At 41.4% G+C, this 12,190-nt stretch overlaps 1 protein-coding gene across 5 annotated transcripts in view; it reads left to right on the top strand.

The window, feature by feature from the left end:
• LOC122838742 (capping protein, Arp2/3 and myosin-I linker protein 3-like) overlaps positions 1 to 11,161 on the top strand; it is a 41,920-nt gene extending 30,759 nt beyond the window's left edge. The window contains exons 30-40 of one of the 5 annotated variants that reach the window (XM_044129659.1): positions 2,177 to 2,243; positions 2,357 to 2,544; positions 2,798 to 2,877; positions 4,455 to 4,622; positions 5,936 to 6,119; positions 6,201 to 6,876; positions 7,881 to 7,975; positions 8,185 to 8,311; positions 9,760 to 9,831; positions 10,321 to 10,428; positions 10,583 to 11,161. In XM_044129659.1, the coding sequence (XP_043985594.1) occupies positions 2,177 to 2,243; positions 2,357 to 2,544; positions 2,798 to 2,877; positions 4,455 to 4,622; positions 5,936 to 6,119; positions 6,201 to 6,876; positions 7,881 to 7,975; positions 8,185 to 8,311; positions 9,760 to 9,831; positions 10,321 to 10,428; positions 10,583 to 10,623 (1,806 nt within the window). In that variant the 3' untranslated portion in view covers positions 10,624 to 11,161. Of the gene's footprint in view, positions 1 to 2,176; positions 2,244 to 2,356; positions 2,545 to 2,797; positions 2,878 to 4,454; positions 4,623 to 5,935; positions 6,120 to 6,200; positions 6,877 to 7,880; positions 7,976 to 8,184; positions 8,312 to 9,705; positions 10,429 to 10,582 lie in introns of those variants that run through there. The other 4 variants (XR_006371944.1, XR_006371942.1, XR_006371943.1 and 1 more) reach the window with 4 other exon arrangements.
• The last annotated feature ends 1,029 nt before the right edge of the window (positions 11,162 to 12,190 follow it).

The following is a 12,190-nucleotide window of genomic DNA, read 5'->3' as shown; positions in this document are numbered from 1 at the left end:
GCAGACAGTAAGATTTTTATTATTCTCTGTAAGAGCCTGTGTGTGTGTGGGGGGGGGGGGGTTACGCAACTCTTTTTCTCTTACAAACTACTTCCTAATTATTTTTACTCTTTTTTTTTTTTTTTGCAGTCATAGAGTCAGAAATCACCGACATCCTACACAATATCCGCCTCGGTAAGATGCCGATTAAATGAGAGTATTGCTCTTGTTTACTGCATTTCTAACAGAAATTAAAAGCAGTGCCTCGGTCCTGTCAGAGCTGTCGGAAATGAAGTTTTCAGCATCAGAATTATTATTCCCACTTTCCTGACAGGACCGCCGCAGCTAAAGGTCAGAAGCGCTGAGAGGGTCCAGCTCCTCCGCTGGAAACAGTTTAACAACACTTGAATGGATGATGCGTTGTCAATTCGATTGTTTCTTGGCCTTTAGGAGCTTGCACTGATTGGAGTGATTGAAGCATAGCATTTAAGAGGCCTGTTATTTCTAACAGCGTGCCCAGCTGACATCAAACAGTCAGGCTGTGTGCATACATGAAACACAGCAGGCTAAATGTTAAACACTTGTGTGCTAAGCCCACGGTTTTTCACTGCAGCTAAATACTTTCGTCTTGTTTTTAAAATTCTCTGGTTCAAACTCAGACCGGTTCCTACAAATGCAATCTGACCAGACAGCAGAGTTGTGACTTTGAAAATTGTTTATGGTTTTCACATTGACTCCCAGCTTTTAGCTGTTTGTGTTTTATTAATAAATGGCTGGTTTACCATTGAATCGCAGCTCTGTTGAGTTAGCTTTAGCAGTCAGTAAATTCCAGACTGAACAACCTCAATATGGAGAAAACGATGATATTTGTCACCAAAGTCTGAGTCACATGGCACCTTCTTTAGGCTCTGCTAGCTTGACTTTCTCCAGCGAAAAAGGTCTAAGTTGTCAGATAACAAGGTAAGTACTTTAATCACTTTTAGGCAAGTTTTGGGAATTAGCAACATTTATGTTCAAAGGTTCTTGTACCGTCTTGTAGGCTGGCTGTATTGCTACGAGGCCGCTGTTTATGCACTCATACATTTATAAACATTTATTTGCCGCAATAGTTCTTTGCAAACCATCTGAGATCATTTCTGGTGCAGACAAAGAAGTCTCCAATTATATTAAGTGTAAACTTTAAAAAAAAAAATTAAATTACTCTCTTTTCTTTTTCACAGTTTAGATCAATTATTTTTTTACCTTATTGCCTTTCTTTTCAAACTTGTCGCTAAAGAAGAATGTTTTAAGACTATCTGCCATTCCAAGCATCTCATTGGGAAAAGCTGCAGCCATGCTGTGAGCCGTGTGTGTTGTCGTGTCTGGAGAGGTTTGCTAAAAGTGTGTAAACATTAAGGAATCAGCCACATTTTGGGGGAACAGCCAGATCTGTCATGTCTCTAACCTGTGTTTCACTCATTTTTCCGCTCCTATTGAAGTTGAAAACATGAAAACTTCAGTGCCTTATGCACAATTATTAGCTGAATTAATCAGAAAGTAGATCAAAAATGGAGCCTTTTTCCGAGCACTCAGCATGCTGAGGTAAGTCAATCTGCAGGCGCAGCATCTGCATAAGAAAAATCAACGACTACGTTATTACAGGGTCATTGTTGCGACAATTAATAAAATAAGTTTGTGTGTGCATGTCTGATGCATAAATACAATAATATTGATTAAAATCTGTCTTTTTATGCTTTTGAGAGACAATTAGTAAATGGTGCGTGATGGGATGTGAAGCATTCGAAAACACATTGTACCAAATTGTTCTTTGAAATTGTTCTGAACAGACTGTCATGTCTTTTAAAAGATGCTGTTTATTTTGGACATTTTGGGTTTCTGTACTTTTCTCTCACAGCTGACCTGCTCATGGTGTCAGAAACCTCCTTGTTCATACCACCATAACTTTTTAAACCCATTTTAGATCTCGCAGGTCTTCAGTGTTGCTCAAAGGTCTTTTTGTATTTTTATTTTTACCCTTCCTCCAGTACGCCAGGAGTGGATTATTCATTGATCCAGCTGTTTGTTTGTTTGCTTTTTATATCTGAATCATTCCTGCGTGTTCTCTCTCAGGAAGGCGTTATCCGGTCCCTTGTTTTGTTCACCCAGAGGATGACGTGATCTTTGCCCTTCTCTTTTTCTCTGCTTTTCACTGTTCCAGGACACGATTGCCATTAAGAAGCGCAGCTCCAGAACGAGGAGAATACGACCCGTCTCCACCAGGCTGAGTGAGTACTCATCCTCTTACAGCTTTTGTTTTTCCCCCTCCCCCGCTTGCCTTTGAATCCGGGTTCAAACATCTCCTCGTTGCATCTCCTGCCCTCCATGTCGCCACCAACAGGCTTGTGTGACGACTCCAGCTCCTCTCCGCCTCCCTCTGGGCCGTCGTTCTCCTCGCCACTGTCCCACTCGGCGTCCTGGGAAGGCCTGTCGGAGCTGCCCACGCAGGGTCTGCCGCTGCACCACGTGACGCGCGTTCGGCCGAGGCCTCCCCGGAGGCACAGGGGAGGACACGTCACCGCGGAAACAGTAGGGACAAATCTTTTCATCGCCATGAAATTTTCTGGGTTTTTTTTTTTTTACTTTTCTTTCCAAGCTCTATATTTAACTAATGCTTCCCGGTATTTCGTCTTTGGACTTCTGTCTTTGTCAAGTATAATCTTTCAATTGGATTATGTCAGCTCAGTGTACTCCATCTGTTTTACTGCATACATAACTTTTACAAATGAACCCGGCAGAAGCATCCTCTCTGAGGGGAGTGTTTGTGTGTGTCTGTGCCCAGCACTGCAGTGAAAATGGAGGAATAAGCCCTCTGGATGACGGACTCCCAGATTTCTATACAAAACGAGTTTTACCTGACAGGTAAGTACTTTTGATGTTTTCCACCTCCAGCGTTTCACCTCCCGCCGCCAACAAAATAGCCACAAACTTTACAAGCTTGGCCTGCACACTCGTTTTTTCACAAGCTGCTGCTACTGCTTTGTGGATTTTATTTCCACTTTCGCCGCAGTCGTCCATTTTCGATGTTTCGCAACACATTAAAAATGAATGAGCTCTTTTGAATTGCATGAGGAGTCCATTAGATTGGATATTATGTAACAATAAGTAAAGCTGGCTGAGAAAGTAGGACAATAATTTTTAAAACAAACAATAATGTAATTCAAGGATATAAAAGTAATAGAAGAAAAAGTGAATATTTCTCTGAGGAAAAACCAACCAATCTACAAAAAAAAAAAAAAAGAGCACCAGGTGCAAGGCCCTGATCGGTTCTGTTTTTTAGCTTAACCTCATCATCTGGAAGCTGCTGGCTGCTGCTGGATGATTGTGGTGTCGATAAAACTTAGTGATGTAGCAGATCTTTTAGATAAGACATGGCCAGACGGCTACGCATCGATCCAGTTACAGATGAGAACCAGTGGAGTGATGCTAACACCGCTTCTGTTGCTTAGTTCCCAGAGGAAAACTTTTTTTATTTATTTTTTGCTGTCCTTTTTGCCGCCTGCATATGATGAGTAGATGCAATGAGTAGATGCAACTCATTGCATCTAAGATGATGTGACAAAAGATAAGATGGAAAAAGAACTTTTTTTTTTTTGTAATGTATTCTGCTAGAGTGCTAGTTAACCATGCAGAACTCTGCTGCTCAATACACCTTTCCTCTCAACTGTACTTTCCAAAAAGACGTACCCCGCTAAAGCATCGAGGAACCGACCTTGTTCAGGTTCCATGCTGACTTTCCAAACCTGCTAACTTTTGTTTTTTTATTCCAAACAAAAAGAAATGCCGTTGATTCACTCATCAGGAAATTCTGTGCTTACTCCTGAACCTTCAGTTGCTAACCATTAAAGGGACTTGAAGCCACGAGCATTTAAAGAAACTTTAGGAATAATAATCTTTTAAAATCACTGGCAGTAGCTGTGCAGCACATTTGTGTTGCAGGCAATACTAATTCAACATTCTTCAAAGAGTTATTATAAATGCTGATGGCTGTGGGCTGGAAGGATCTCCTGTAGCAGTCAGTATTACAGCAAATTTGAAGAAGCCTCTGACTGAAGATGCTCTGTTTTACTATAAAGTTTTTTTGTAATGCCACATAAAAATGACTACATTCACAAAAATATGGTTGTGATTTATGTCTGACTTTGTTACTTCAAAAATATGATTTTTTTTCTAGAAAAAATTGCTACAATGTAGATTCTTATATATATATATAAAGCCATTATATAAAGCCATTATTATTGTGTCCTTAAGACGTGTATCCTAGCAACGCCCCTACTGCAGCAGCAGAGCAGACAAACAAGCGACCCAGATGGCCGTGATGAATTCGGTGACATCTTAACAGAAGGGGCTCGTGTGTGAACCAACAGGATGGCTGTGTTGAACTGGACTGTGTGTGTGTGTGTGAGTGTGTGACATGCAGCCTTTCTCCCCACTTTCAGTCAGCTTTCCTCCCTGCATAAAGCGCACTCTCTGAGGAGGAAGAAGAGGAGGAACATGCTGGCCATCTTTGGCTTCCGTAAGAACCGCAGCCAGACCCTGTCCAATCAGGAGTCGGAGGTGGAGGTCTACGGAGATGGGTGTCACACGGTTGCTACGGCGCCCACGGGGTGAGACATTTTCCACAGACACACTCAAAGGTTACTTCTTGGAAAGACTTTATGCAGTAGGAATGGCATCCCACTATGCCCCATAGTCATCCACCAAACATCTAAGGCCTTACTAATCAAGCAACCTCTAAAGGCAACAAGTTGCAACAGCTTTTGCTTAAAGTTTCAGAGCAACAAGAGCTTTAAAAAAAATTAAAACAATAAAATGGACCAAAGATTGCGGCTGTAATACTACATGATAGGTTCCAGGGATATAAATACTTTATAGAACCACAGGCTCAGAGTTTCTGGTGGTCAGCTCCTTTTGGTTTTCTCTGTGAAAATCCGCTGCTCTGAGCTGATAAATTCTCAACAAACGGTGCTCTGAATCTCCGTGTTTCCTGTGTTGATTTAAGGAATCACTGAGAGCTGCCAGTGCAGCAGCAGGCTGAGTGTTTGCACAGGTGTGGATGACAGCTGGCGGATCCGCTTTGGATTCAAAAGTCAACTAAGTAGTTAGAAATGGCCTCACTTCTCCTTAAACGCAGATTAGGCCAGAGAAACCCAGATCTTTGCCTGGAATAATGATACCTCTTGATTATGTTATTTGTATCTTAATCAGTATTCATACTTTGAGGACTTTATAACATATTACCACATATTTTCAAGACTCACAGTGCTCTTTTATAGCACAATCAAGTAACTATGTTACTTTCAGTTGTTATAAAAATGCTGCGTGTGTCAAACATGAACAAAATTTGACTTTACAATTTGACGCCTTGTATTTGGGCCTCTGTTTCTTTAAGAAGCTCCTCCTTCAGCTCATCATTACCACAATGTTCCTCCATTAAGCCGTTCACATGCTTAGGAGTGTAGGACTGAGCAGTAGTTCCTACGATGAGATCAGTGGGGATTTGTTGATTGCTGCTGCTGCGAGTCTGGAGGAGCTGTGTTGAAATAGGTGGAGCTTTGTGAGGCCGATCGTTTAGGCGCCCTGAATGGTTGCCACGGAAGATTCAATGATTTCCCAAACGTGCATGAAAGAATCAAAGGAACACTCCAGGTATGTTTTTGATGAGGCGTAAACATTATAACATGATACAAAGCCCAAAGAAGTTGATTTTACATAATACTCCCCCCTTTTACAAACTCTACATTGTGCAGCATGGTAGTGGCAGCATCATGTTCTGGGAATGCTGTTCAGGGAAGCTGATTATGGGACATAATGAGATAAATACAGGGCTATCCTGGAACAGAACTTGCGATGCTTCGTAGTTTTGTCTGCTTGGGTTTTTTGTCCGGTGTCCGATCAGTTTGTACACGCTCTCTTTTAGGACAGCAATGGAGAATGTATACACACTCCTCCAAGCTCCGCGGCCAGCCGCCAAGTCTCCCTGCGACGGGGCCGACGGCAAAATGAATGATCAACAGGGAAAAGGCGCTCTTATCCTGAGTCCGCCACCGGTGCCGGGGATCCCTCACCCAGGAGGAAAACACCCCTTCTACTCTCCCCGAGAGGTACTGCGCACCCCGTCCTCTGTTTGCTTATGCTTTCACCGCGCTCAGCCTGTTTCGCCTTTTCGTCTTGTGTTTTGACAGATCTCGGAAATGGACGCCGTGTTCGAGAAGCCAGTGGAGACGGATAAGTACTGGGTGGACGACAAACAGCGGACAGAAGTGCTGGAGGCGGAGGCGGACTGGATGATCGAGAGCCGGCGGGGCGAGACGGCGGCAGAGAGGCAGCGCTTCGACGAGAGCACCCCCGGAGAGCTGAGGACGTCCGACAGACAGAGCGACAGGTACTGGGCCGAGAGCAGGCCCGTGGAGAGGCAGTGGACCGTAGATAGGCACACGCAGCGCCAGATCGACAGGAAGATAGAGAGGCAGTGGATGGGCGGCAGGCAGATTGAAAGGTCGTGGTCTGAGAGCAGACCCGTGGACTTACAGGTGGACAGTCAGTGGACGGGGCGAAAGCAGGACAGACAAGTCCAGGGGCTTCATTTGGCTCAAAGGCCGCTGCCTCCGTACCCGTCGGAAAGGACGCCGTCGCCCAAACAGGAGGGGGGCGACGTGTTGAAGAGCAGCGCGGAGGCAGCAGCCATAGAGTGGCATCCCCAGGACCCGCAGGGAGACGGAGGGGGTCCTGCAGATGGGTGGAGGAGCGGCGGAGAGGCAGGGGGAGGCCGGAAACCAGAACCCCCACCGCAGAGCAGCAAACCCAACGTGACCCGACTGCGGCCCAGACACAGGAGGGAGAGTTCAGACGCCCTGCCAGGTACAATCAATCAATCAATCAATCAATCAATCAATCAATCAATCAATCAATCAGTCAATCAATCAGTTTATTCACTCGATTCAAGGGGGCAGTGTTATATAAAATCCACTTTTTTGAACTTTACGTTATGTTATAATCCCTAATCAAAAACATACCTGGAGTGTTGCCTTAAATCTTTCATGCATGTTTGAGAAATCATTTAATCTCCCATGGCAACCATTCGGTTGTGCAAAATGCTTGGTGGGACCTTTGAGATGCAGCGCCTCCTTGGAGCTGCAGTTCCACCTCACAGAGCAGCCGTCCCTCACGGCTCGGCTCCTTCAGACTAGCCTGCAGCAATTAGCAAACACCTGGTGGAACTGAGCATCTGCTGAGATCTTTGTAGAAGCCACTTCTCAATGCAACGCTGGTGAAAACGTTGCTAAAGGGTTAATGGAGTAGCCATCTTGTGATGACTTCCTGAAGGCGGAGTTTCAGAAAGAGCAGGAGTTTCATTTATATAAAATTATTTTATATAAAGTGTCACAAGCAAAGGTTTGGTGATAGTTTTATATGTGCCTATGAAAAAAGTCAGATATGGAACAACAATTTAATAATATAATTCTTGGGAGTGCTGACAGTTATGACACTTGTTTTTTTGTTGCTTTATTTAGTAGTCCAATACTTTTACATGATTTCTCCTTTGTGTATGTTATAAGAGATTTCCAGTTAAATTTATGACCCAAAACAACCTCTGAAATTATAACTTCCTGTTCTCGTTCCACTAGATTTTCAGCAGAGGATAATCTAAACCATCTATTTTTCTGTTTCAAAGATCATAAATTTTGTTTTATTGCAGTTTATTGCTAACTTATTGTACGTTAGTCACTCGTTAAGTTTGGATGTCACAAACCGTACGTTCTGTAATGTTTTTTTAAATCATTTATCCCGGTTGATGCGATGCTAAAGCATATTTGAGTTTGGCTTCGATGATAGCAAATTTCTCTTCTCGTCGTTTGGCGCAGAGGAGGAAGGCGATGAAGAGAGGGATGCTGGGAAGACGGAGAGGAGAGAGAGAAGACGAGATTCCGAGGGTCAGCCTCCTCCCATTCCCGAAAAGGTGATGAAAACCAAATGTTTGACCTGCTGAAAGATGTCGTACTTTGTGGTGAATATCCGCTCTCACACTCTGACGTCATGTGATGTTGGCAAATAAGACGTGAATAATGTGATTCATGGTTAATGAGCTCCAACCAAGAGCACAGTTCACGGTTTAGATTTTAAAACGACGGTTTTTTCTCGTTGCCATTGTTGAATTGTGCCTCTCAGCCAAAGACCTCCTCCTACGTGACCTTTTCTAAAGAATCGGCTCATGAAAGGAACTTACCTCCTCCTCCGGTGCCGCCTCCCGCCATCAAGCCGATCCATGGGCTCCCAGACAGAGCAGCGAGTCAAGGTACCCCACACCACAAATCCTGATTAGCAGAGAGAAGCCAGGATTCAGTCTGAATGTATCCACACCAAGAGATTAGCAGGTCTTCCAACGAGCAGCCTGACTAACGGAGGGTTTCTTTACAACGCGGTGCAGGAAGAGTAACTCAACGTGGAACTAACCAACAAACGCAGCTGCAGCTAATTGGTGTGAGAAATGACTTCGTGTAGTGAATGAAATAGACCACGTGTGTCAAACTCGAGGCCCGTGGGCCAAATCTGGCCCAAATAGCTTTTTATGTGGCCCTCTAGATTCTAGACATTAATTGTGCCTAAATATTATTTTATTAATCAAATCGGTGCAGTTTTTATCCGTTTACTGCCAAAAGGATATCAATCAGTCGCCTCAGTTTCAATTATTGTGGAAATTGACGCAAAATCAACCAATCCCAGCATTTTTTGTGCACTAATAATTGGAAGTTTATTGCAGATTTTTTCTCAAAAATTGTCAAAAACATTTTTACTTGTACTGAACAGCTGTATCATCTGACATCTAATTGATGTCAGATGATACAATCCATGATCTATTCAGCGAGTAATAAAAAATTCACATTTACTGACTTTAACAAGCGCAAATATTTCCAGATTAATACCACAAACACTTTGATTTGTATTGCAAAAAATCAACAAAAAAAATCACAAAATCCTGGAGGAACTGAAAAGATCTCCAACAATCCTATTTAATTTTAAGAATTTATTGATATTTTAACAGTTTGTGAACAGATTTTACCAATACATTCTGGTACAACCGACCCTTTAAGAGCATTAATGGTCTTGATTTGTCCCAAAGCAAAAATGAGTTTGACCTCCCTGACTTAGATCTCATAATAGAGACTGCTAATGCCGGTTATTGGCCAATAATAGTATTGGTTATCGATATTGTTACCAAATTTTCATATTGTGATGTATCCCTAATCACTGTAAAAGTGGAGTGAATTTGAATGCATACAACACTTGTTGTTTGAAAAGTGTGCTATGTTGGGTTGCCCTATTGCAAAAAAAAAAAAGCGAGAGATTTTAAAAAACTGACCACAGTTTATTAATTTGATCTTTAATGTTGTATTGTGACTAAAATCCTGTTTCCCAAAGGAGAACTGACAAAGATAGGGAGTATAACAACAAAACAAACTCTCCAAATTACACATTTAAAACTCAAAACTACAATAATGACTGTCAAATAGCAACAATCTGATAAATAACTACCTTTGGATCACCAAACGCAAGCATGTCAAATACAATCAGGCTGAAATACTTTAATTTTAAATCTCTTCCTGCATTCAAAGTTGGAAAAAAAAAAGCAGAAAATGTGGTAAATTCAGTCGACAATGTGTGTGTGAGTGAGGTCTCCTGTGTGTGAAGGCGCGCATAAGGAGGACGGCGCTTTGACTGCAGCTGTTTGAATGTGTTGCTCAGGCGACGAAGGACTGAGACCTCAGGCTCCTGCGAAGCCGCAGAGGAACAGAAAGGCAATGTCCTGTGATGCAGGTACAACGTCGTTCTCTGGTTTTATTCATCAAACATAACAGAGCTGTGATCGTCCCTCACCTTCAAAAATATGACGTTTAAGTTTTCCTCATGTTAAAAATTTTTAAAGTTTGCTGAGTTTTTTTTGTTCTGTTTGTTTCTTTAGAACATTACACCATCACCCCGTTTTGTAAATTAGAAGACCGTTTCCATTTGTCTGTGAACTTTTTAAGCAAGCTAAAACCCATAGAAAGCAACCGCATTTATGTTTTTTTACAGCTAAAGTTACATTTGAATGCAGGTGCGCTCACCTGAAACTGTCCTTGAACCCTCTTTTGTAACCTAATGCAGTTTGAAGGGCCTTTTCTTTGCTCCTTTTCTTTCTCAGAACCCAAAAAGCAGCCAGCCCTTTTGGAGATGAGGTGGTGCATGTCTCAGTGTGTTGTTGCCGTTTGTGTAAAGTGTGTTTCTCTAACTGTTGACTTGTCTCCTGTCCCTCACTGATCTCAGGCTCTGAAAGGGAAAGCCCCAATAACATTGAGAAGCCCCCAAATCGCAAACCCCCCGTGAAAAAACCTAGACTACCACAAAACAGAAACAAGTCTCTGGACTTGTCTGGTACATGTCTCTCTGTTTTTATCTCTGTGTGTGCGTGTGTGTGTGTGTGTGTCTAACAGACTAGGAGTGTGAGTCAAAGTTACTTACGCTTTTGTACCTGGGTACCAGTTGAGCTCACCTCCGCAGCATTGGTTTTTTTTTTGGTTCCTTGCAGACAGCTTCAACGCCGCACCGGGTCACAGCGAGCTGGTGTGACGGCTGACAATCCCAGGGTTGCCATGACAGCGGCGGAGGGCGAAGAGCGCAGGGCCTAGGAGGGAAGACGACCAATATCACGAAGCATCGCCTTGGTTTCTGCTGAAGCGCTCAATCTGCCTCCCGTTTTGTTTCCCGCAGTCTTTCTGAAAACAGTATTTGCTACCTTAGAGAAGTAAACGATGGTCGCTGTGTGTGTGTCGCTGGAAAGCGGGCCTAGCGCTCGAATGTCGTGGCTTTTTTTTTTTTATATCATTTTTATTTATTTTTTTTATGGCCAGAAGATAAATGTCTTCATTAGAATGTGGTTTTTATTTTTAGATTTTTATTATTTTTTTATTTGCAATGCATTTATTCGCTGATCCAGTTGACTGCCTTGATTGACACTTGAAAAATTAGTTGCTTCTTATCAAATGAAAGCTGATGATTTTTATCTAGTTTTGCTTTCAGGAAAGGTAATATATTTTATAGATGAAATAAATATTATGTATGAGCACCCTCACATTATCAATTACACATGAATAAAAGAAAAGGTGAACTTCTTCTATCTGTATTTGTAGTTTATCGCTTTAATTTTCTTTTTCTCTACAGGAGTTACATTTTACAGTAACTGCAGACGGATGATACTGTAAAATCTATCAGAAGAGTAAAGTCTTTGTCAGGGAGCCTAAATTATATACATAATGAGACAAACAGGAGTGCTGTGATCATAAAAATATATTTATTCTCAGATTTACATTGTTGAAACACAATTATGTTGCATCTAGTCACTAGAATAATACACTGTACTTTGTCAGACTTTAGGCAATCACAATAATACAGTGATTAATGGACTTATAAAACAGATATGTAAAATTTCTGAAATAGTTTGAGAATGAGTTTTTAATATTTTCTGTAGCTGATGTACTATCAAATGGTCTCTACCAAATAAGATTAACTTTTTAAAAAATCCTCTTTTATTTGTACCAAGATTTTTAAAGTAAAGTTAAATTCCATAAATTCAATATCTATTAAATTATACTCAGCGCAAAGCTAAAGGGTTTTGGATAAATTAGGTCAATTTGACTTAGTTCCTCTAAATCTTGCTACATGTAGTCAAACTAAGTGCAATTTGACCTTTTTTATAACAAAGACATGAAAATATTTTGAAAATATTTTTGACCTTTTTGAGACTTAAAAACACCCTTTTGTATTTAAACGTTTTAGTTTGTAAAGATGAGTACATCTTAATTTATTTAGATAAATACAACACATGACAAATCACTTTCCAATTATAATAGAATTATATATTTCTTATACGTACATTAACAAAATTTTGCTATATTAAATGAACATGCACTTATATGTGTTCATTTAATATGAATGAACATATATATATATATATATATATATACGCCAGTCTAACCTCACTCAATATTCTCACGGTGGACGTAAAATATATTATTGTCTTTCTGGAAGCACAGACTCAAGGTTTCCATGCATTGTTTGTATTTATTAACCTGGCATAACCATCGGGGAGGTTTGGATGGAGAAGAAGCAAAGAATTCACTAGAAGGCCTTCAAGGTC

Source organism: Gambusia affinis, linkage group LG10 (assembly GCF_019740435.1).
Source record: "Gambusia affinis linkage group LG10, SWU_Gaff_1.0, whole genome shotgun sequence".
NCBI lineage: Eukaryota > Metazoa > Chordata > Actinopteri > Cyprinodontiformes > Poeciliidae > Gambusia > Gambusia affinis.
The sequence above is the reverse complement of the archived record's forward strand: the minus strand, read 5'-3'. Positions and strand labels throughout refer to the sequence as shown.